Source organism: Herpailurus yagouaroundi, unplaced genomic scaffold (genome assembly GCF_014898765.1).
Source record: "Herpailurus yagouaroundi ecotype Mexico unplaced genomic scaffold, PumYag 192, whole genome shotgun sequence".
NCBI lineage: Eukaryota > Metazoa > Chordata > Mammalia > Carnivora > Felidae > Herpailurus > Herpailurus yagouaroundi.
This window is the reverse complement of record NW_024412423.1, coordinates 21,932,806-21,957,339: the sequence shown is the minus strand read 5'-3', so window position 1 is coordinate 21,957,339 and position 24,534 is coordinate 21,932,806. Positions and strand designations below refer to the sequence as shown.

At 42.3% G+C, this 24,534-nt stretch overlaps 2 protein-coding genes across 2 annotated transcripts in view; both read right to left on the bottom strand.

Annotated features, from left to right (window-relative positions):
* CATSPER3 (cation channel sperm associated 3) overlaps positions 1–24,534 on the bottom strand; it is a 40,554-nt gene that overhangs the window by 4,985 nt on the left and 11,035 nt on the right. Inside the window, exon 3 of the mRNA XM_040444507.1 lies at positions 10,566–10,805. Coding sequence (XP_040300441.1) covers positions 10,566–10,805 — 240 coding nt within the window. The remainder of the gene's footprint in view (positions 1–10,565; positions 10,806–24,534) is intronic.
* Positions 10,718–24,534, bottom strand: part of PCBD2 (pterin-4 alpha-carbinolamine dehydratase 2) — an 80,791-nt gene continuing 66,974 nt past the window's right edge. Inside the window, exon 5 of the mRNA XM_040444512.1 lies at positions 10,718–10,805. The gene's annotated coding sequence lies outside the window, so the exon portion shown is untranslated. The remainder of the gene's footprint in view (positions 10,806–24,534) is intronic.

The window sequence follows — 24,534 nt, the reverse complement described above, 5'->3', positions numbered from 1 at the left end:
GTGCCCCGGCACTGCCCTGCACGTGGACTGCTTTGACAGCTGGCTGCAGAGGGGAATGCTGCCTCTCCTTGCGGGAAGAAAGTCAGTGTTTGGGGATTAATTCCCAAAGAGGTGAGATGCAAAGAACTGGCTCCCTCCCTGAGATACAGAGACAGAACTTCCTTCCCGAGAACTACCATGAGCGAAGGGGTCAAGCCCTCATGACAAATGCTGCAACAGGACGACGCAGTGTGCAGAAGAGGCCTCCCAGGTGGCCAGGGAAGGGGCAGCCGGCAGTGGGAGAATGGAAACACCACGGAAGGGGTGGAGGATGGGCTCCAGGCGGGCGCCCACTCCCAGGGCAGCCCGAGGCCCAGGGCTACCTGAGGCCAAAGCCGAGCAGCCTCGAGAACGGCAGTGGAGAAGAAGCCATGCTCTCCAGAAGCCCTGACATGTGGGAATCCTGACAGCTGGCCTTGACGATGTTCTTCAAGCACAACCCAGGCGGTCCCATTGGTCTGCAGTCCAGGGGTACAGAAATTCAATCCCAGCAGATGCTGCCCAGAAAGAACCCCACAGGCTAGAAGCTCGTTCCCAAGGAAGACCTGAGCTTTCAAAGCTACAACCTGACCATCACAGGTGCTTGGTTTTGAATTCTCAAATTCTTTGGAGAAGCAATTCCTGGTCCCTAGTTGAGCTCTCCCGGGCCCTAGGTCGAACCACAGCCATCCTCCTGGCCCTGGGGCATTCAGGGTACAGAGAAGAACTTGAGGCATGGCAGGGACCCAGGACCAGCCACTCTTGAGAGAGCACTTCTGTGCAGCTGCTCTGATATGTGGAAAGTGATGAGTTTCAAGGAGAAGCCCCAGCATCTCCCAGGTTGTTCCAATGTGGCCCTCCGGTGCCCAGCTAACAGAACCTCTCTGTGTGCAAAACAACAAGGAACTATTTCCCCATGGTACAGGTTCACTGCCATGTGGTGGATGACAGAGTGTCATTTTATTTTTTTATTTTTTTTTTCAACGTTTATTTATTTTTGGGACAGAGAGAGACAGAGCATGAACGGGGGAGGGGCAGAGAGAGAGGGAGACACAGAATCGGAAACAGGCTCCAGGCTCTGAGCCATCAGCCCAGAGCCTGACGCGGGGCTCGAACTCACGGACCGCGAGATCGTGACCTGGCTGAAGTCGGACGCTTAACCCACTGCGCCACCCAGGCGCCCCCAGAGTGTCATTTTAATTAATCAGGGGATAGGAGCCAAGATGGGCCTGAGTGCTAGCTTTGGGCTCTGAGGCTATGGCTCTGTTAGAGCCTCGTTTGGACTTCAGTGAATATAAATTATCACAGAGGTGCAGGTCCCTCCCTTTGGCACCTCCAGCTCCACCTGGCCCGTGTACAGAGGCTGTGTAATCTAGAGTCACTTCTGTGCCCCTAGGGATCTGGGGTCCAACGATATCCCATAGGCCTTGGCAAGCCACAGCCAAGTGGCTTGGTGGTCCCCAGGGAACAACTTTGGGACACAAGGTTTGGCTTAATGACAAAAACCCCTGAGGTCAAATATGAGCCACATGTCCCTGCGAATATTCCATCTACATGTCCATGGGTCTCTGTTCACGTCTACAAGAACCAAAGGCTGAGCAAAGGTCTGTAGTCACCAAGCAATCCAGGTTGGGTCCTGGGACAGACCTTGGTCAGCTGGGAGGGCTCTCCTCTCTTCACTGGATCCCTGCCCTGGAAATATGGGCTGTCCCTGCCAGTCCCTAAACCTCAGGCATCTTCAGGCCTTAGCCTCTGACCAGGCTACCGTGACATTCAGCAAATAGCTCATTCCCTCAGCTTCACAAGGTGCCAGTCTGGGTCACTGTCCCTCCCCCAGACCCCTGTTCTATCTGCTTCCCTCCTCCCCATGCAGCCTTAGGCTTCCTTTCCCTCAGCCCACAGCCATCACCTCCTTCCTCACATGCCTCCGACAGGTTTCTGCCACCTCTATTCCATGGTGACCTCTCTTGTGACCTCACCTGAAAATCCTCTCCTCCACAGGACATTACTCCTCAGCAACCCTCTTGAGGAAGGCTGATTATTCCTCACCAGCCTGATTCAGGAGACCATCCCCCGTCTTGCCCTGAGAGACCGTGTCATCATGGGCAAAGCCCCTGCTTCTAGAAAAGTCCAGCCTTCTAGCTAACTACTCACCCTCATGTCTTGGAATCTCTGCCTCCAGGCTCCACACCATCCTGCTGTCATCCTCAGAGACTTCAGGATCCCTATGGAATATCAACCATCTCCCAGACCTCTTTGTCCCTCGACTCCCTCAGTCCCAGGGACCTTGGCACCATTATTAGGCCCTTGCTCCCTTGGTACCCAACACCTACACAAACTAGACTATACTTCCAACTGTCTTTCTGATGGTTCCATCACTCTGGGGTGCCCATCAACCAGCATCCACCTCCTAAGGACCTCCAGTCTTCTTTCCTGTCCACCTGCCTTACTACTATGACACGGACTCCAATACCCAGCACCTCTGACACTCCCCTCTCCCGCTTCTAGGACACATTATAGGCTTTATCTCTAGCCTACAAACAAGGGGAGCCACTCTCCAGTTTCAAAGGAAGGTCACTGTGATTTGATGTACCCTTTAAAGATTCTCCCCAGCTGCAGGGGCATCTCCTCTCTTGGTAGTGTGGGAAGCCAGGGCAGGAGTCCTGATGAAGATGGGTGGTGATGGAGAAAAGATGATGGCTGTAGGAGTGAAAAGATGTGGACAGGTCACTAACTACGTAGGAGGCCATGTAAGAGGACTTTGAGACAGAGGCATTAATGCTGACACTCAAACTTACGACCTGGCAGTTGAATGGGGGTGGGGCACGCCCTTCACAAAAAGACGCAATGCAGGAGGAGGAGCCAGGCTTTGGGGATGAGGGTGGGGCAGAGTGATGATTTCCAGTTTAGACAAGTTTGAGTCTGAGGAGCACGTGAGATGTCCAGGAGGCCGTGGGTCTGAAGGTCAGAGAGAGGAATGGGAGGGTGTAGATCCCTGAAATGTGGAAAAGATCACCAAAGAGGGTATGCAGAGTGGGAGCTGAAGAGCGCTCAGGACACAGTCCCGAGAAAACAGCACCTGTGGGCGGGGCGAAGAAAGCACACATCCGAGCACTCAAGTCATGCTCAAGAGGCTGGAGCGGGGGCGAGAGGGAAGATGGCGGCGTAGGAGGACACTGGGCTCACCGCGCGTCCTGCTGATCACTTAGATTCCACCTACACCTGCCTAAATAACCCAGAAAACCGCCAGAGGATTAGCAGAACGGAGTCGCCAGAGCCAAGCGAAGACGAGAGGCCCACGGAAGAGGGTAGGAAGGGCGGCGAGGCGGTGCGCGCTCCACGGACTGGCGGGAGGGAGCCGGGGCGGAGGGGCGGCTCACCGGCCAAGCAGAGCCCCGGAGTCTGGCTGGCAAAAGTGGAGGGGCCTGACGGACTGTGTTCCGACAGCAAGCGCGACTTAGCGGCTGGGAGGTCATAAGTTAACAGCTCTGCTCAGAAAGCGGGAAGGCTGGAGGACAAAGGGAAGGAGAGCTGCTGAGCCCCCGGATGACAGAGCTCAGTTTGGTGGGGAACAAAGGCGCTCGCCAGCGCCATCTCTCCCGCCCATCCCCCAGCCAAAATCCCAAAAAGAACCAGTTCCTGCCAGGGAACTTGCTAGCTCCGCACAAACACCCAACTCTGCGCTTCTGCAGAGCCAAACCTCCGGCAGCGGATCTGACTCCCTCCTGCTGCCACAGGGCCCCTCCTGAAGTGGATCACCTAAGGAGAAGCGAGCTAAGCCTGCCCCTCCTGCCCCTGTGCACCTTGCCTACCCACCCCAGCTAAGATGCCAGATCCCCAGCATCACAAGCCTGGCAGTGTGCAAGTAGCCCAGACAGGCCACCCCACCCCACAGTGAATCCCGCCCCTAGGAGAGGGGAAGAGAAGACACACACCAGTCTGACTGTGGACACAGCAGTGGGCTGGGGGCAGACATCAGGTCTGACTGCGGCTCCGCCCACCAACTCCAGTTATACACCACAGCACAGGGGAAGTGCCCTGCAGGTCCTCACCACGCCAGGGACTATCCAAAATGACCAAGCGGAAGAATTCCCCTCAGAAGAATCTCCAGGAAATAACAACAGCTAATGAGCTGATCAAAAAGGATTTAAATAATATAACAGAAAGTGAATTTAGAATAATAGTCATAAAATTAATCGCTGGGCTTGAAAACAGTATAGCTGACAGCAGAGAATCTCTTGCTACAGAGATCAAGGGACTAAGGAACAGTCACGAGGAGCTGAAAAACGCTTTAAAAGAAATGCATAACAAAATGGAAACCACCACGGCTCAGATTGAAGAGGCAGAGGAGAGAATAGGTGAACTAGAAGATAAAGTTATGGAAAAAGAGGAAGCTGAGAAAAAGAGAGATAAAAAAATCCAGGAGTATGAGGGGAAAATTAGAGAACTAAGTGATACACTAAAAAGAAATAATATACGCATCATTGGTATCCCAGAGGAGGAAGAGAGAGGGAAAGGTGCTGAAGGGGTACTTGAAGAAATAATAGCTGAGAACTTCCCTGAACTGGGGAAGGAAAAAGGCATTGAAATCCAAGAGGCACAGAGAACTCCCTTCAGACGTAACTTGAATCGATCTTCTGCACGACATATCATAGTGAAACTGGCAAAATACAAGGATAAAGAGAAAATTCTGAAAGCAGCAAGGGGTAAACGTGCCCTCACATATAAAGGGAGACCTATAAGACTCGTGACTGATCTCTCTTTTGAAACTTGGCAGGCCAGAAAGAATTGGCACGAGATTTTCAGGGTGCTAGACAGAAAAAATATGCAGCCGAGAATCCTTTATCCAGCAAGTCTGTCATTTAGAATAGAAGGAGAGATAAAGGTCTTCCCAAACAAACAAAAACTGAAGGAATTTGTCACCACTAAACCAGCCCTACAAGAGATCCTAAGGGGGACCCTGTGAGACAAAGTACCAGAGACATCACTACAAGCATAAAACATACAGACATCACAATGACTCTAAACCCATATCTTTCTATAATAACAATGAATGTAAATGGATTAAATGCGCCAACCAAAAGACATAGGGTATCAGAATGGATAAAAAAACAAGACCCATCTATTTGCTGTCTACAAGAGACTCATTTTAGACCTGAGGACACCTTTAGATTGAGAGTGAGGGGATGGAGAACTATTTATCATGCTACTGGAAGCCAAAAGAAAGCTGGAGTAGCCATACTTATATCAGACAAACTAGACTTTAAATTAAAGGCTGTAACAAGAGATGAAGAAGGACATTATATAATAGTGACAGGGTCTATCCATCAGGAAGAGCTAACAATTATAAATGTCTATGCGCCGAATACCGGAGCGCCCAAATATATAAAACAATTACTCATAAACATAAGCAACCTTATTGATAAGAATGTGGTAATTGCAGAGGACTTTAACACCCCACTTACAGAAATGGGTAGATCATCTAGACACACGGTCAATAAAGAAACAAGGGCCCTGAATGAGACATTGGATCAGATGGACTTGACAGATATATTTAGAACTCTGCATCCCAAAGCAACAGAATATACTTTCTTCTCGAGTGCACATGGAACATTCTCCAAGATAGATCATATACTGGGTCACAAAACAGCCCTTCATAAGTTTACAAGAATTGAAATCATACCATGCATACTTTCAGACCACAATGCTATGAAGCTGGAAATCAACCACAGAAAAAAGTCTGGAAAACCTCCAAAAGCATGGAGGTTAAAGAACACCCTACTAACGAATGAGTGGGTCAACCAGGCAATTAGAGAAGAAATTAAAAAATATATGGAAACAAACGAAAATGAAAATACAACAATCCAAACGCTTTGGGATGCAGCGAAGGCAGTCCTGAGAGGAAAATACATTGCAATCCAGGCCTATCTCAAGAAACAAGAAAAATCCCAAATACAAAATCTAACAGCACACCTAAAGGAAATAGAAGCAGAACAGCAAAGGCAGCCTAAACCCAGCAGAAGAAGAGAAATAATAAAGATCAGAGCAGAAATAAACAATATAGAATCTAAAAAAACTGTAGAGCAGATCAACGAAACCAAGAGTTGGTTTTTTGAAAAAATAAACAAAATGGACAAACCTCTAGCCAGGCTTCTCAAAAAGAAAAGGGAGATGACCCAAATAGATAAAATCATGAATGAAAATGGAATGATTACAACCAATCCCTCAGAGATACAAACAATTATCAGGGAATACTATGAAAAATTATATGCCAACAAATTGGACAACCTGGAAGAAATGGACAAATTCCTGAACACCCACACTCTTCCAAAACTCAATCAGGAGGAAATAGAAAGCTTGAACAGACCCATAACCAGTGAAGAAATTGAATCGGTTATCAAAAATCTCCCAACAAATAAGAGTCCAGGACCAGATGGCTTCCCAGGGGAGTTCTACCAGACGTTTAAAGCAGAGATAATACCTATCCTTCTCAAGCTATTCCAAGAAATAGAAAGGGAAGGAAAACTTCCAGACTCATTCTATGAAGCCAGTATTACTTTGATTCCTAAAGCAGACAGAGACCCAGTAAAAAAAGAGAACTACAGGCCAATATCCCTGATGAATATGGATGCCAAAATTCTCAATAAGATACTAGCAAATCGAATTCAACGGCATATAAAAAGAATTATTCACCATGATCAAGTGGGATTCATTCCTGGGATGCAGGGCTGGTTCAACATTCGCAAATCAATCAACGTGATACATCACATTAACAAAAAAAAAGAGAAAAACCATATGATCCTGTCAATCGATGCAGAAAAGGCCTTTGACAAAATCCAGCACCCTTTCTTAATAAAAACCCTTGAGAAAGTCAGGATAGAAGGAACATACTTAAAGATCATAAAAGCCATTTATGAAAAGCCCACAGCTAACATCATCCTCAACGGGGAAAAACTGAGAGCTTTTTCCCTGAGATCAGGAACACGACAGGGATGCCCACTCTCAGTGCTGTTGTTTAACATAGTGCTGGAAGTTCTAGCATCAGCAATCAGACAACAAAAGGAAATCAAAGGCATCAAAATTGGCAAAGATGAAGTCAAGCTTTTGCTTTTTGCAGATTACATGATATTATACATGGAAAATCCGATAGACTCCACCAAAAGTCTGCTAGAACTGATCCATGAATTCAGCAAAGTTGCAGGATACAAAATCAATGTACAGAAATCAGTTGCATTCTTATACACTAACAATGAAGCAACAGAAAGACAAACAAAGAAACTGATCCCATTGACAATTGCACCAAGAAGCATAAAATACCTAGGAATAAATCTCACCAAAGATGTAAAGGATCTGTATGCTGAAAACTATAGAAAGCTTATGAAGGTAATTGAAGAAGATTTAAAGAAATGGAAAGACATTCCCTGCTCATGGATTGGAAGAATAAATATTGTCAAAATGTCAATACTACCCAAAGCTATCTACACATTCAATGCAATCCCAATCAAAATTGCACCAGCATTCTTCTCGAAACTAGAACAAGCAATCCTAAAATTCATATGGAACCACAAAAGGCCCCGAATAGCCAAAGTAATTTTGAAGAAGAAGACCAAAGCAGGAGGCATCACAATCCCAGACTTTAGCCTCTACTAAAAAGCTGTCATCATCAAGACAGCATGGTATTGGCACAAAAACAGACACATAGACCAATGGAATAGAATAGAAACCCCAGAACTAGACCCACAAACGTATGGCCAACTCATCTTTGACAAAGCAGGAAAGAACATCCAATGGAAAAAAGACAGTCTCTTTAACAAATGGTGCTGGGAGAACTGGACAGCAACATGCAGAAGGTTGAAACTAGACCACTTTCTCACACCATTCACAAAAATAAACTCAAAATGGATAAAGGACCTGAATGTGAGACAGGAAACCATCAAAACCCTAGAGGAGAAAGCAGGAAAAGACCTCTCTGACCTCAGCCGTAGCAATCTCTTACTCGACACATCCCCAAAGGCAAGGGAATTAAAAGCAAAAGTGAATTACTGGGACCTTATGAAGATAAAAAGCTTCTGCACAGCAAAGGAAACAACCAACAAAACTAAAAGGCAACCAACGGAATGGGAAAAGATATTTGCAAATGACATATCGGACAAAGGGCTAGTATCCAAAATCTATAAAGAGCTCACCAAACTCCACACCCGAAAAGCAAATAACCCAGTGAAGAAATGGGCGGAAAACATGAATAGACACTTCTCTAAAGAAGACATCCGGATGGCCAACAGGCACATGAAAAGATGTTCAGCGTCGCTCCTTATCAGGGAAATACAAATCAAAACCACACTCAGGTATCACCTCACGCCAGTCAGAGTGGCCAAAATGAACAAGTCAGTAGACTATAGATGCTGGAGAGGATGTGGAGAAACGGGAACCCTCTTGCACTGTTGGTGGGAATGCAAATTGGTGCAGCCGCTCTGGAAAGCAGTGTGGAGGTTCCTCAGAAAATTAAAAATAGACCTACCCTATGACCCAGCAATAGCACTGCTAGGAATTTATCCAAGGGACACAGGAGTACTGATGCATAGGGGCACTTGTACCCCAATGTTCATAGCAGCACTCTCAACAATAGCCAAATTATGGAAAGAGCCTAAATGTCCATCAACTGATGAGTGGATAAAGAAATTGTGGTTTATATACACTATGGAATACTACGTGGCAATGAGAAAAAATGAAATATGGCCTTTTGTAGCAACGTGGATGGAACTGGAGAGTGTGATGCTAAGTGAAATAAGCCATGCAGAGAAAGACAGATACCATATGGTTTCACTCTTATGTGGATCCTGAGAAACTTAACAGGAACCCATGGGGGAGGGGAAGGAAAAAAAAAAAAAAGAGGTTAGAGTGGGAGAGAGCCAAAGCATAAGAGACTGTTGAGAACTGAGAGCAAACTGAGGGTTGATGGGGGGTGGGAGGGAGGAGAGGGTGGGTGATGGGTATTGAGGAGGGCACCTTTTGGGATGAGCACTGGGTGTTGTATGGAAACCAATTTGACAATAAATTTCATATATAAAAAAAAAAAAAGAGGCTGGAGGAAAACCAAGAGAAGGCAGTGACAGGGAGGCCAGTGGAACTGGTCAGTAGACTTGGTGACAAGGAAGTTGTTGGCAACCTCAGAGAGGCTAGTTCCTTTGGAGGGAAGAAGCCAGACCACAAATGACAGGTAAGGCAGTGGGGACTAGAAGTACAGATACCTCTTTCCAGGAGCCTCCCATGAAGGGAAGGAGAGGAGGACTGGCCTACGCTGTCTGGGAGGGGCACACAGGCACATGTCTGCATGAGAACATGGAATGAATGGGGGGGGGGGATCTGTGGCAGGGCTATCTTTTCAACATTCTCCTCATTTTCTCCCCCAGGCCTGGGGCTGCTGAGTGTAGAACCCAGGTCCTAGACAGACACGCAGGCTGGGGGCTGGGGGCAATGTCTCAGCAGAATAGGCCAACACACACCCTAGCTGGTCAAATGGGTCCAAAGCAGCCCCCTCCTGGAGAAGCATGGATACGGGGCACAGAGCCAGGGCGAACTTAAGGGCAGTTTGGTTCGGCTTTCTGGAGCCTTCTGAGCCAAAGAGCTGCACATGGTGCACCTAGAGCTTCCAGAACAAAGTTGTAAGATTATTCTCTTCAAGAGGCAGCAGATTTGGGGCACCTGGGTGGCTCAGTTGGTTGAGCGTCTGACTTCGGCTCAGGTCATGATCTCTCGGTCTGTGAGTTCGAGCCCCACCTCGGGCTCTGTGCTGACAGCTCTGAGCCTGTTTCCGATTCTGTGTCTCCCTCTCTCTCTGACCCTCCCCCGTTCGTGCTCTCTCTCTCTCTCTCTCTCTCTCTCTCTCTCTCTCTCTGTCTCAAAAATAAATAAACGTTAAAAAAAAAAAAGAGGCAGCAGATTTTTCATTGTATGGGGAAAGCAGTGAGTGTCCAGAGCCACCAAAAAGCTGGGGACTCCTGGGAATGTAGTTCAAAGGGTCTGTGCCATAAGAAGTCAGTCCTGGGGGATCAGGTCATGATCTCACAGTTCCTGAGTTCAAGCCCCGTGTTGGGCTCTGTGCTGACAGTTCAGAGCCTGGAGCCTGCTTCTGATTCTGTGCCTCCACCTCTCTCTGCCCCTCTCCCAGTCGTTCTCTGTCTCTGTCTCTCAAAAATAAACATTAAAAAAAAAAAACTGAAAAAAAAAAGTCGTCAGTCCCTTTGTAGCATGGGAGAGAGGTAAGTTCAGGTGGCCACTGGAGTCAGACACACCTTTCAAATCTCATCTGTGACATCTAACTGCAGAGTGACTCTTGGCCTCAATTTCTTCATCTGCAAAATGGAACTAATAATACTTTTCCTCAATTGTTCTAAGATTAAATGAGATAATATTGGTAAAGATCTACCTGCCACACGGTAGGATTCAGTAACTGGATAATAGTAGAATTATTATTTTGTCTGGGGCTGGTGGGCCGATAGGCCCTGCTGTCTACACTCCCAGGCCGAGGTGCCCCCCAGGTCACTCACCCGGATGCCACGGCTATAGGTGATAAGCTTGAGGATGCGCAGGGACTGAATGCCGTCAGCAATGTTGAGGTAGGGGTAGTGCTTGCCCTTGAATTTGCGGAGACCGTAAGGAATGAAGATAATGATGATAATGATTATATCCAGCAGGTTGTAGCCATCCTTCCAGTAGTTGATGGGGTCCACATAGAGCTTCATGCAGAACTCAGAGCTATAGATGGACACAAAGATGAGCTCCGAGACCTGCAGGGGTGCCAGGGTTGGAGAGTCAGGCAGAGCCACAGAGCCCCGGAGTTCCACCCTCTCCGTGCCTGAGGTACTCAATCAAGTGTGTGCGTTGTCGGAGGGAGGGTACTCCTAAGTCATCCATGTGACAGAGAAACCCAAGCAGAGGCCCAGGCGCACAGTGCACACACAGTGTGCCTGATTCTCCTCTTTCTGAGTCTTCCCTCCCTGCCTAAGCCTGGGGCTAGTTTGGACCCAGGGCGCTTAAGAATGAGGGACTGGCAGACAGAATGACCATCTAGGCCCTGGTATTAGCAACTTGACATGTCAGGTGACCTGAACATAAGCTTTCCCAAAGAGAAGATCCCAAGTTTTCTAGCCAACCTGAATATCCAAATTTTTAGGAACAGAGATGAAATACTCAATTATCTACTAATAGGTATCAATTAATCACACATCCCAAAATCAGTTAAGTGAACTATTTCTGAAGAACACTAAGCTTTTTTCCTCACTTATATACTTTATGAAATAATCTTATTCAAAGTCTTCTCATGCATCTATAACGCCAGTGGCTTTGATTTTACCAGGAAAAAAAAAAAAAAAAAAAAAAAACTTGAGTCAAATAACTTTTTCCTTATCATCGGTGCATTGATTCACTGAAGCAGCTTTGTTGACTAAGCATCTCCCATGAGCCAAGCAAGCACTTTTTTGGCATGGGAAAATGCAACAATGAACAAGGTAGAAAATGTCCAGGCCCCATGAAGTTTATGATCTGGTAGGGGAGACAGAAATGAACGCTCAAATACATAGACAGTATAACATCAGAAAGGAACAAATAGGAGAAAAGGAAACAGCCAAAGGGGACAGAGGGACTGGTCAGGTCAGGAAGGGAGAGTCATGGCAGCCGTGTTAGAAAAGGTGGTGGTGACTGGAGGCCTTGAAATGGAGCCATCATAAAAACTGGGACAAAGTTCCCAGATGTCAAGTACAGGGGTCTTGCGCCGAGAAAGGGTTTGTTCAAAGAACAGCAGAGTCAGCATGGCTAGAACAGAAAGGGGAGGCAGGCCATGTAGGGAGGGCCTTGTAGGCCTGGTAAGGGCCTTGATTTTAACCTCCACCTTGGAAGATTTTGATCAAGGGAGTGATATGAACTGATTTACATTTTTATGAGATCTAGGTGGAAAAGAGACCGGTGGGGAGCTGGCAAGAATAAGGACTGGAAGGCGACTTCGGGAGGAGGTGACAGATAGCAGGGGAATTACTTCCCACAGTCAGCCAGCAAGAGGTGAGGTTAGACTGGACTGGATCGGGGGATGGTGTGGCGTCGAAGAGAAGAGGCACAAGGAGGAAGTATTATGTACGCTGCCATCTCAGGACTCACTGCTGGAGCCCGGGGTGCACAGGAAGGCAGAAGGCAGAGAAGACTCCAGTGTTGCAGACAGAGCAACTGGGTCAGCGGAGATGCCTTTCCTGAGATGAGTTTGGGGTGAATTGAAGTGGACTAGAGAGAGTTTCTGGAGGGAAATAGAAAGGTTTTTGAGGGGCACCTGGATGGCTCAGTCGGTTGAGCATCTGACTTTGGCTCAGGTCATGATCTCACAGTTCGTGGGTTCCAACCCCACGCCGGGCTCTGTGCTGACAGCTCAGAGCCTGGAGCCTGCTTCAGATTCTGTGTGTGTCTCTCTCTCTGCCTCTTTCTCACTCTTCTCTCTCTCTCAAAATTAAATAAACGTTAAAAAAAAAAGGAAGGTTTTTGAGATTTATCACCTTTTAAATATATGTCAGATGCTGCCACTGGAAAGGGTAATTCAAGCCACAACTATCCATTTGGGTAACAATAAGGCAGCTGGTGTTTTATTTGTCCTGTATACTTATGTTTGTGGCCCCTACTTGGCAACCATTGACATACATTTTTATTTCTTAACTACTATGTAATATTTAAGATACACAAGATGATGTAAAAAAAATAACAGAATGAACAACCATGTATTACCACCCAGCTTAAGAAATAAAACATTATTACCATGCAGGCAGTCTCCTGTCCAGCCCTCAATGACCAAGTCCACTTCCCTCCCACGAAGGTAATCCGACTATAAATCCGGAACTCCTGTATTTTATACTCTTACCACATATATATCCCTAAAAGTACATGGCATCCTTCTGCATTTTTTCATATATTACACAAATAGCATAGCCACTGAAGTATTCTTTGGCAATTTGTTTTTCTTTTCTTTTCTTTTTTTCATTTAAAATCTACGAGATTCGTCTCTGTTGCGTTCATAAACCTAGTTTACAGTTTTACTACTATGTAGCAATGCCACTTAGGAAAATACTGTAATTTATTTATCCAATAACCCACTGGGTGATATTTGGCTTGGTGGTAATTTTTACTATTGCAAACAGCATACTGGTACAAAAAGGTAGAGTAATACCTGTACGTTTTATCATACCCATGTGTACAGCTTCTCCCAGTCATATATCTACGAGTAGAATTAGTGCCGGCCGTCAGCATCTTCCACTTCACTGAATAGAGAAGTGTTTTCTGAAGCTAGTGTACCCATATACCTTAATATCAGCAATGTTCCTATCGCTTCAGTGTTCACCAACACTTCGTACTGTTGAACTTCTTCATTTCTGTCAGTCTGATGAATAAGCAATGGTATCTGATTTTTTTATTCGGCTTGTCATTTCTCTAATCATTAGTGAAGTCGGACATCTTTTTATATGTTTAAATTGTAAGCTGCCTATTTCTTGCACCAAATTCTCTGCTGGATTGTTCTTTTTCTAACTGGCTTGCAAGACAATTTTTCACATATTCTGAATCTGTACTATGTGTCACAAATATCTTCTACGCTGATGTACGTTTTCACCTTTTCAATGATCCTTTGATGAACACAAGTTTAAAATCTTAATGGAATCAAATTAATCAAAGCTGTTTTTTCATGATTTATATATTTTGCATTTTGTGAAAACTTTCCCTCCTGAGACCCTGTAAGTATACTCTCTTCTAAACATTTTAAAGTATCACTTTTCCTGGGTCTCTTTTTATTATTAAAAAAATTTTTTTGACATTTATTCATTTTTGAGAGAGACACAAAGCATGAGTGGGGGAGGGGCAGAGTGAGAGGGAGAAGTAGAATCTGAAGCAGGCTCCAGGGTCTGAGCTGAGATGGTGACCTGAGCCAAAGTCGGACACTTAACCAACTGAGCCACCCAGGCACCCCTTGTGTTGGGTCTTTAAGCCAGTTGTGTGTGCTGTGAGGTAGAGATCCAGTTATATGCTTTCTCCACATGTACAACCAATGGTCCTAGGACTGTTTCCTGCAGAATCTTCCCTGGTGCCATAGGCACCACGTCTTCACACGGGCCAGGGTCTGGTTCCAAGTGCTCTACCCTGCTGTGCTGGTCTCTGTTCCTGCTTCATTACCCTGCCTTCATTACTAAAGCTCTCCAGAAAGTCCTGTTACCTGGTAAGTCAGGACTTCTCTCTCCTTTTAACTGTCAAAACCATCTTGTTCATTTGCTTTTTGTCTTGCATTCTTTTCTTTAAATTTTAGCATCAGCTTTTGGCAACCCATAAAAAAACCCTGCCTTCTGGATTTCTCTGGGGAGAATGCATCTCTAAGAAACTGAGCCTTTCTATCCATGGTCTAATAGATCCTTCCATTTCTTTGTCTTTTTTTTTAATGTTTTTTTATTAGTTTTCTTTATTTTTGAGAGGCAGAGAGACAGAACATGAGTGGGGGAGGGGCAGAGAGAGAGGGAGACACAGAATCCAAAGCAGGCTCCAGGCTCTGAGCTGTCAGCACAGAGCCCGATGTGGCCCGAACTCATGAACTGTGAGATCATGACCTGAGCTGAAATCAGATGCTCAACCAACTGAGCCACCCAGGCGCCCCCCTTTGTCTTCTTTAACTACCTTTATATATTTAAATTGTTTTCTCCTTAAAGATCACAAAAGTCTTTTATTAGATTTGCCTCTAGTATTTTTCACATATTCTTATTAGAAGTGCTATTTTATAGCTGATACATTCAATGTAATTGATTGTAATTATTGGTCATATATCCAACAAACTTGTTAGACTTTATAATTAACTTTGGGGCACCTGGGTGGCTTAGTCAGTTGAGTGTCCTGACTCTTGATTTTGGCTTAGGTCGTGATCCCAGGGTCGTGGGATCAAGCCCCACATCAGGGTCTGTGCTGAGCCTGGACCCTGCTTAAGATTCTCTGACTCTGCACCTTGCCTGCTCAAGTGGGCACATGCACTCTATCTCTCAAATAAACAAACAAAATTATTAACTTTATTAAGTAGTATTAACTTTACCAACAATTTTTTCACAAAACAATTTTTTTCAGATTCTTTTGGGGTTTCTATGCAGAAATGACACATTTTTAACACCTTGAAAGAGAATACTGCTAAAGTTTCATCACTGAGTGTGCATTTTGATGTAAGTTTTACATAATCGGTTTAAAAATAAGTCCTTTCACAGGACACCTGGGTGGCTCAGTCAGTTGAGTGTCTGACTTTGACTCAGGTCATGATTTCATGGTTTGTGGGTTCAAGCCCCACACCAGGCTCTGTGCTAACAGCTCAGAGTCTGGAGCCTGCTTTGGATTCTGTGTCTCCCTCTGTCTCTGCACCACCACCACCCCACCACCCCACTCACACTCTGTCTCTCTCTCTCTCAAAAATAAATAAATGTAAAAAAAAAATTTAATAATTCCTTTCTATCCCTAGTTTGCTAAATTTTTATCCTAAAGGATATTCATTACCAAATTTGTTTTCTGCATCTCTCAAAATGATCTCATGGTGTTTTTTTTTTCTCCTTTAATATTTTAAGCTGGTTAATAAAATGTGTAGATTCTTCTAATACTTGCCTTCCTGAACAAAACCAACTTGGCAATGATATATTATCTTTTTCATACATTTTGATTCAGTTTCTCAATGTTCTGTCTGGGATTTTTGTGTCCATGTTCATGTAATCGTATGTTATTTGTCTTTCTCATACTGTCCTTGTCTAGTTTGGGCACTAAGTATCCTGCAGAAATGAAATTCACAAAATGAATTGTCTGTGGGCAGGGCAGATGTACTCATTTATCTAATCAAAACAAGCATTTTCTATGTTTGGAATTGTCTCCTCCATGAATATAAAACCATCTAGTCCGGGTGAGTTTGTAGGTTTTGGGGACAGAAAGTTTTAACTATGAATTCAATGCTTTATAGCCAGTTAAAGACATATAAGGACATCTAAAGACTATTTCATGTTTTTCGTTTTTTACTGAAAGTCAGTTTTATAATTTTTTTCTAGAAAATAATTTCAGCTAGGTTTTTAATTTTTGGCACAAAATTATTAGATTTCTGATATCTATGTCACCTATAATTTTCCTTTTAAAACTCTAACATAATTCAGGGCTTCTATTTATCTTGATTGTCTCCTGAATAAAGTTATTTTGTAATTGTTTTCTGAGATCTAACTTTTGGCTTTGTTGATACCTTCTATTGAATCTTCGTTTTCCATTCCCTTAATTTTTGCTCTTTACTATTTTTTTTCTACTTTCCTTCCTTTTTCTTCTCCTTTTTCCTTCTTTTTGATTTTATTTTGTTGCTTTTTTCCAACAAGTAAGCTCATTAATTTTTAAAATGGAGAAATATTGGGGCGCCTGGGTGGCTCAGTCGGTTGAGCGTCCGACTTCAGCTCAGGTCACGATCTCACGGTCCGTGAGTTCGAGCCCCGCGTTGGGCTCTGTGCTGATGGCTCAGAGCCTGGAGCCTGTTTCCGATTCTGTGTCTCCCTCTCTCTCTGCCCCTCCCCCATTCGTGCTCAGTCTCTCTCTGTCTCAAAAATAAATAAACGTTAAAAAAAATTTTTTTTAAATTAAAAAATTAAATGGAGAAATATTTCATGTACCATAAAATTCATTATTTTACAGTATAAAATTCAGTGGGGGTGTGAGTTGTATTTATAACCTTTGTTTTTGATTATAGTAAAATATGTATAAAACATGAAAATTATATTTAACCAATTTTAGGTGTACAATCAATTCATTGGAATTAAGTACATTCACAGTATTGTGCAACCAGCAACACTACCATTTCCAGAATTATCTCATTCTCCCAAGCAGAAGCTCTGTAACCATTAAGCAGTAACTTTACATCCCCTCTCCCCTATGCCCTAGAAAACTCCATTCTACTTTCTGTCTGTATGTATTTGCTTATTCTAGGTACAAACCATATAATAATTTGCTCTTTTATATATGGTTTATTTCACTTAGCATAATGTGTTCAAGGTTTATCCATATTGCAGCACGTATCACAATTTCATTCCTTTTTAAGGCTGCATAATATTCCATTTTACATATACATCACACTTTCTTTATCCATTCATTGGCCAATGGACACATGACTTGATTCCACCTTTTGGCTACTGTGAACAATGCTGCTATGAGCACTGGCGTACAAGTATCTGCTTGAGTCCCTGTTTTCAATTATTTTGAGCACACACCTGGTGGTATTGCTGGATCATATGGCAATTCTATGTTTAACTTTTTAAGAAACTGTTTTCTAAAGTGGCTACATGATTTTACATTCCCACCAGCAATGCACAAGTGTTCTAACTTCTTCACATCCACATCACCAACACTTGTTATTTCCCATTTTGGAGTTTTTGTTTTTATAACAGCTATCCAGTGGGCGTGAAGTTGTTTTGATTTGCATTTTCCATTCTAATGACTACTGTCTTCGAACATCTTTTAATGTGCTTATTGGTCATTTGCATATCTTCTTTGGAGAAATGTCTATTCAAGTCCTTTGTGCATTTTTTTAATGTTTATTCATTTTTAAGAGAGAGAGACAGAGCATGAGCAGGGGAGGGGCAGAGAGCGAGAGAGGAAGACACAGAATCCAAAGCAGGCTCCAGGCTCTGAGCAGTCAGCACAGAGCCCAAAGCAGGGCTCAAACCCACCAACCGTGAGACCATGACCTGTGCTCAAGTCAGATGCTCAACTGACTGAGTCACCCAGGTGCCCCCCTTTGTGCATTTTTAAATTGGGTTATTTTGTTGTTATTGCTGTTGAGTTGTGGGAGTTCTTTATATAGTCTACAAGTTAATCTTTTAACAGCTATATGATGTGCAATTATTTTTCCCTTTCTGTGGGCTGTCTTTTCACTTTTTCACTTTCTTGATAGTGCCCTTAGACTCACAAATGTTTTTAATTTTGGTGAAGTCTAATTTATCTACTTTTCTCTTTTATTGCCCATGTTTTTGGTGTCATACCTAAGAATCCACTGCCAAATTCAAGGTCATGACCATTTCCCCTGTGTTTTCTTCTAAGAATTCTAGCTGTTAGATTTATGCAGTTGATCCATGTTGAGTTAATTTTTGAATGTGGTGTGAGGTAGGGGTCCAACTTTACTCATTGCATGTGGATATAAAGTTGTCCCAGAATCATTTGATGAAGAAATTATTTTTGCCCTAAATGAATGGTCTTGGTACTCTTGTTGAAAATCAATTAGCCACATTATTCGGTTTTATCTCTAGGATCTCAATTGTATTCCATAGGTCTACATGTATCCTTATGCCTGTATCACACTGTTTTGACTACGATATCTCTGTAGTAAGTTTTAAAGTCAAAAGTGTAAGTCCTTCAACTCTGTTCTTCATTTCCAATACTGTTTTGCCTACTCAGGGCACTTTGCACATCCATATGAATTTGAGAATCTACTTTTTTTTTTAAGGCAATTAAAATTTTGATAGGGATTGCATTGAATTTGTAGATCATTCTGGAAAGTCTTTGTAACAAGTCTTAACAAGTCTTCTAATCTATGAATATGGGATGTCTTTCCATTTATGTAGGTCTTATTTCTTTCAACAATGTTCTATAATTTTCAGGACACACATCTCTCATCTCCTTGGTGAAATCTAATCCTAGGTATTTTATTATTTTGGATGTTTTTAAATTATTATTTTAGAGAGAGAAAGAAGATGTAAGCAGGGGAGGGAGAGAGAGAGAAAGAATCCTAAGCAGACTCCACACTCAGCATGGAGCCCAATGCAGGGCTCAATCCCATGACCATGGGATCATAACCTAAGCTGAAATCAAGAGTCAGATGCTCAACGGACTGAGCCACCCAAGGTGCCCCTTCGCCCCTTGGATGCTTTTGTAAATGGAATTTTCTTAATTTCCTTTACAGATTGTTCACTGTTAGTATAAAAAATACATCTAATGTTCGTTATCTTGTGCCCTGCAACTGTGCTGAATTTAATAGTCCTAATAGTTGTGTGTGTGTGTGTATTCTTTAGGATTCTCTATATATAAGATCAAGTCACATGCAAAAAAAGATGATCTCAATTTTTCCTTTCCAAGTAACTTTTTTTTTCTTTTTCTTGCTTAATTCCTCTGGCTAGAACTTCCAGCATAATTTTTTTAATGGTGAAAGCAGGCTCCTGATCCTGATCTTAGATTAGAAAGATTTCCAGTCTTTCACCACCGACTATGATGTTAACTGTGGATTTTTTCATAAATACCCATTATCAAGTTGAGGAATTTCCCTTCTATTTCTAGTTTGTTAAGTTGTGTGTGTGTGTGTGTGTGTGTGTGTGTGTGTGTGTGTTTTATCATGAAAGGGTATTGGATTTTGCAAATGATTTTTCAGCAAGAACTGATGCAAACATGAATTTTTTCCTTCATTCTACTGGTGTATGACATTGATTGACTTTCATATGTTGAAGGGATTCCTAGGATAAATCTAGGAATGAATCATAGTGTATAACCCTTTTCAGTATGCTGCTTAGGGGCACCTGAGTGGCTCAGTCAGTTGGGCACCCAACTTTGGCTGAGGCCATGATCTCACCATCCATGAGATGAAGCCCCGCATAGGGCTCTGGGCAAACAGTTTGGAGCCTGGAATCTGCTTCAGCTTCTGTGTCTCCCTCTCTCTCTCTCTGCCCCTTCCCTGCTACTGTTCTCTCTCAAAAATAAAATAAAAACATAAAAAAATTTTAAGTATGATGTGCAATTCAGTTTGTTAGTATCTCCATGAGGATTTTTGTATCTGCATTCATAAGGAATATTTGTCTGTAGTCCTCTTTTCTTGTGATACTTTGGTATCAAGGTAATCCTGGCCTGATGTAATGAATTCAAAAGTGTTCCATCCTCTTCTAATTTTTGGAAGAGTTTGAGAAGGACTGGTGTTCATTTCCCCTTATTTTTATTTATTTATTTTGAGAGAGAGAGAGAGAGCGAGCGAGCAGGAGAGGGGCAGTGGAAGAGAGAATCCCAAGCAGGCTCCCTAACATGGGCCTCAATCCCATGATTCTGAGATCATGACCCAAGCCAAAATCAAGAGTTGGACACTCAATCGACTGAGCCACCTAGATGCCCCCATTCTTCTTTAAATGCAGCAGAAAATTAACTAGTGAAGTCATCTGGCCCTGGGCACTTCTTTGTTGGGAGATTTTGATTAGTGATTTAACCTCTTTATATATAAAACTAAAAAAATAGTTTCCTATTTCTTTTGAGTTTTGTCGTATGTTTCTAGGAATTTGTTAGTTTCATCTAGGTTGTCTAATTTGTTGGTGTACAATTGTTTTTAGTATTCTCCTATAACCCGTTTTATCTCTATGAGGTCAGTAGTAATGTCCCAACTTTCATTTCTATTATTAGTAATTAGAGTCTTATTTTCCTTAGTCAATCTAGCTAAAGTCAACAATTTTGTCGATCTTTTCAAAAAATGAAATTTTGGTTTTGTTGATTTTCTTTATTCTCGATTTTATCTCGTTCTAATCTTTTTAATTTCCTTCCTTCTGCTACCTTTAAGTTTGGTTTGCTCTTTTTCTAGTTCCTTAACGTCTAAAGCTAGATTATTAATACAAGATCTTTTTTCTTTCCTAATGCAGGCATCTACAGGAATGTATTTCCCTCTGAGCACGGCTTTTGCTGCATCCTGTAAGTTTTATCATGCTTTTTAAATTTGAAGTATAATTGACATACAATATTAGTTCCAGGTGTACAAGAGTGATTTGACATGTATATACATTGTGAAATGCTCACCATGGTAAGTGTAGTTACTATATGTCACCACACAAAGTTATTACAATATTATTGATTATATTTCTTATGTGTTATGTTGTGTGTTCATTTTCATTCACCTTAAAGTACTTTCTAATCTCCCTTGTGATTTCTTCTTTGACCTACTGGTCATTTAAGAGTGTTCCATATGTTTGAATTTTTTCCAGTTTTCTTGCTGTTATTGATTTCCAGTTTCATTGCATTGTTGTCAGAAAAGATAATTTGTACAATTTCAGTATTGTTAAATTTATTGCAGCTTGTTTTGTGGTCTAACATATGGTCTATCCTGGAGAATGTTCTGTATGCAGTTAAGCAAAATTATTGTATTTTCTTGATGAATTGACCCTTTTGTCAAATATGTTGTTTCTTGTAACAGCTTTGCCTTAATGTCTATTTTATCTGATATCAGTACAGCCGACTCAGATCTCTTTTCATTTATACCTGCATGGATTATCTTTCTTCATTCTTCTACTTTCAACTTATTTGGGTTGTCTTTTTTTTTTTTTAACATTTATTTTTCAGAGAGATAAAGCATGAGCAGGGGAGGGGGCAGAGAGAGAGAGGGAGACACAGAATCTGAAGCAGGCTCCAGGCTCTGAGCTGTCAGCACAGAGTCCAATGTGGGGCTCAACCTCATGAGCCACAAGAAGTCAGGTGCTTAACCAACTGAGCCACTCAGATGCCCCTACTTTCAACCTATTTGTATCTTTGAATCTCAAGTTAATCTTTTGGAGATAGCATATATTTGGATTTCAAAAACCCATTCTGTCCTAATTGGAAAGCTCAACTCCTCTGCATTTAAAGTAATTACTAACAAAGAAGAAATACCTCGGCCATTCTATTTGTTTTCTATATGTCATTTTGTTCCTTAATTCCTCCAGTACTGCTTTCTTTTGTGCTTGATTTTTTTTTTATAGTGTACCATTTTGATTCCTCTCTTATTTCTTCTTGTGTACATTTATTAAGTTATTTTCTGGTGGTCACTCTCATGATTAAATTAAGCTCTTAAACTTGTAACAATCTATTTTTAGTTAATACAACCTTAGCTTCAATAGTACATAACAATTCTGTTTCCTTACAGCCCCATACCTCCCCCATGTTTTTGTTGTCACAAGACACATTTTTAATTTTTTTAAATGTTTATTATTTTTGAGAGAGAGAGACAGAGTGTGAGTGGGGGAGGAGCAGAGAGGGAGGGAGGGAGACACCGAATCTGAAGCAGGCTCCAGGCTCTGGCTGTCATCACAGAACCCGATGCAGGGCTCGAACTCACGAGCCATGAGATCATGACCATGAGCTGAAGTTGGATGCTTAAATGACTGAGCCACCCAGGCACCCCACAAAATACATTTTTATACATTGTGCACCCATTAACTATAACTGTTTTATGCATTTGTATTTCAAAGCATACACCCACACACATACATATATTTAGTTACAAGCCAAAAATAACAATAATATTGGCCTTTATATTTACCTATGTAGTTACTTCTATCAGTGGATTCAAGTTACTGTCTAGTTTCATTTCCACCTAAAGAACTATCTTTAGCACTTCTTTTTTAATACCTTTTTTTAAATGTTTATTTTTGAGAGAAAGAGTGTGAGTGGGAGAGGGGCAGAGGGGACAGAAGATCTGAAGCAGGCTCTGCGCTGACAACAGTGAGCCCAATGTAGGGCTCAAACTCATGAACCATGAGATCATGACCCTAGCTGAAATCACATGCTCAACTGACTCAGTCACCCAGGCACCCCAGGGCGAACTTTAGCATTTCTTGTAGAAGAAATTCCACAAGCTTTTGTGTATCTAGAAATGTCTTAATTTCTCCCTCATTTTTTGAAAGACAGGTTTGCTGCATATTGAATTCTGGGTCAACAGTATTTTTCTCTCAGTACTTTAAATCTGTCTTAGCACTTCCTTCTGTCCTCCACAGTTTCTGGGGAGAAATCAGGTGCTAATATTATTGAGAATTCCTTGTATGTGAAAAGTTGCTTCTCTCTTGGTGCTTTCAAGATTCTTTTTGTGCTTGGCTTTTGAGACTCAATTATGTGTCTCAGTGTGGAACTCTTTGTGTTTGTCCTTGGAGTTTATAGATTGTTGGATGTATATATCCTTTATCAAATGTGGGAAGTTTTTAGCTATTATTTTTTCAAATATTCTCTTTCTCTTTCTTCTTCTGGAACTCTTAATTTATGTATGTTGATATGTCTGTGTCCCACAGGTCTATTAGACTCTGTTCATTTATCTTCATTCTTTATTCTTTCTGCTCCTCAGACTAAGTTAAATAGATTTGTCTTCAAATTCAGTGATTTTTCTTCTGCCTGTTCAAATCTGCTCTGGCACCCTCCAGTGAATTTTTCAATTAATGTACTTTTCAACTCCAGAATTTGTTTGGTTCCTTCTTATAATTTCTATCTCTTTATTAATATTCTCTCTTTCTTGAAACATTGTTCCCCTGGTTACATTTAGCTCTTTTCCCATGGTTTCTTTTAGCTTCCTGGGCATATTTTACACAGTGAACTTATTCAACTTTTTGTCTAGTAATTCCAGTGTCTGTGCTTTCTCAGGGACAGTTTCTATTCATTTCTCCTGTGTAAAAGTCATACCTGCTTAACATGGATGCAACTGGAGGGTATTATACCAAGTGAAGTAAATCAGTCAGAAAAAATATCATATGTTTTCACTCATATGTGGAATTTGAGAAACTTAACAGAAGACCATAGGGGAAGGGAAAGAAAAATAAGTTACAGACAGGGAGGCAAACCATGAGACACTCTTAAATACAGAAAACAAACTGAGGGTTGATGGGGGTGGGGGTGGGGGCAGGGAAAATGGGTGATGGGCACTGAGGAGGGCACTTGTTGGGATGAGCACTAGATGTTGTATATAAATGATGAATCACAGGAATCTACTCCCAAAGCCAAGACTACAATGTATATACTGTATGTTAATTAACTCGACAATAAATTATTTAAAAATAAGTAAATAAATAAAGCCATACCTGCTTGTTTATTGGCATGCTTAATTTTTTTTGAAACTAGACTTTAAAAAAATTTTTTTAATGTTTATTCATTTTTTGAGAGGGAGAGAGAGAGGCAGAGCATGAGAGGGGGAGGGGCAGCGAGAGAGGGAGACACAGAATCTGAAGCAGGCTCCAGACTCCCAGCTGTCAGCACAGAGTCCCACGTGGGGCTCAAACTCACGAACGAAGAGATTATGACCTGGCCAAAGTTGGACGCTTAACCAAGTGAGCCACTCGCCCCTGAAACTGTACATTTTAAATATTACAGTGGAGTAGCTCTAAAAATCAGATTCTTCCCTCTCCTCGGAATTTGTTACTTTCTGTGGATAGCAGTCATTTGTTTAGTGGCCTTTCTAAAAAGTTTTTGTAAAACTGTATTCTCTGTGGGGTGCCTGGCTGGCTCAATTGATAGGGCATGCAACTCTTGATCTCAGGGTTGTGTGTTCAAGCCCCATGTTGGGTGAAGAGATTACTTAAAAATAAAATCTTAAAAAAACACTGTATTCTTTGTCACATGTAGGTCTTTGAAGTCTCTTCCTTTAGCTAGTGTTTAAAGAGATATTTTCTTAAATGCCTCAAACAGAAGAAATAGAGTGAGGAAAGAGAAAAAGAAGGAAAGGAAAGGAAAGGAAAGGAAAGGAAAGGAAAGGAAAGGAAA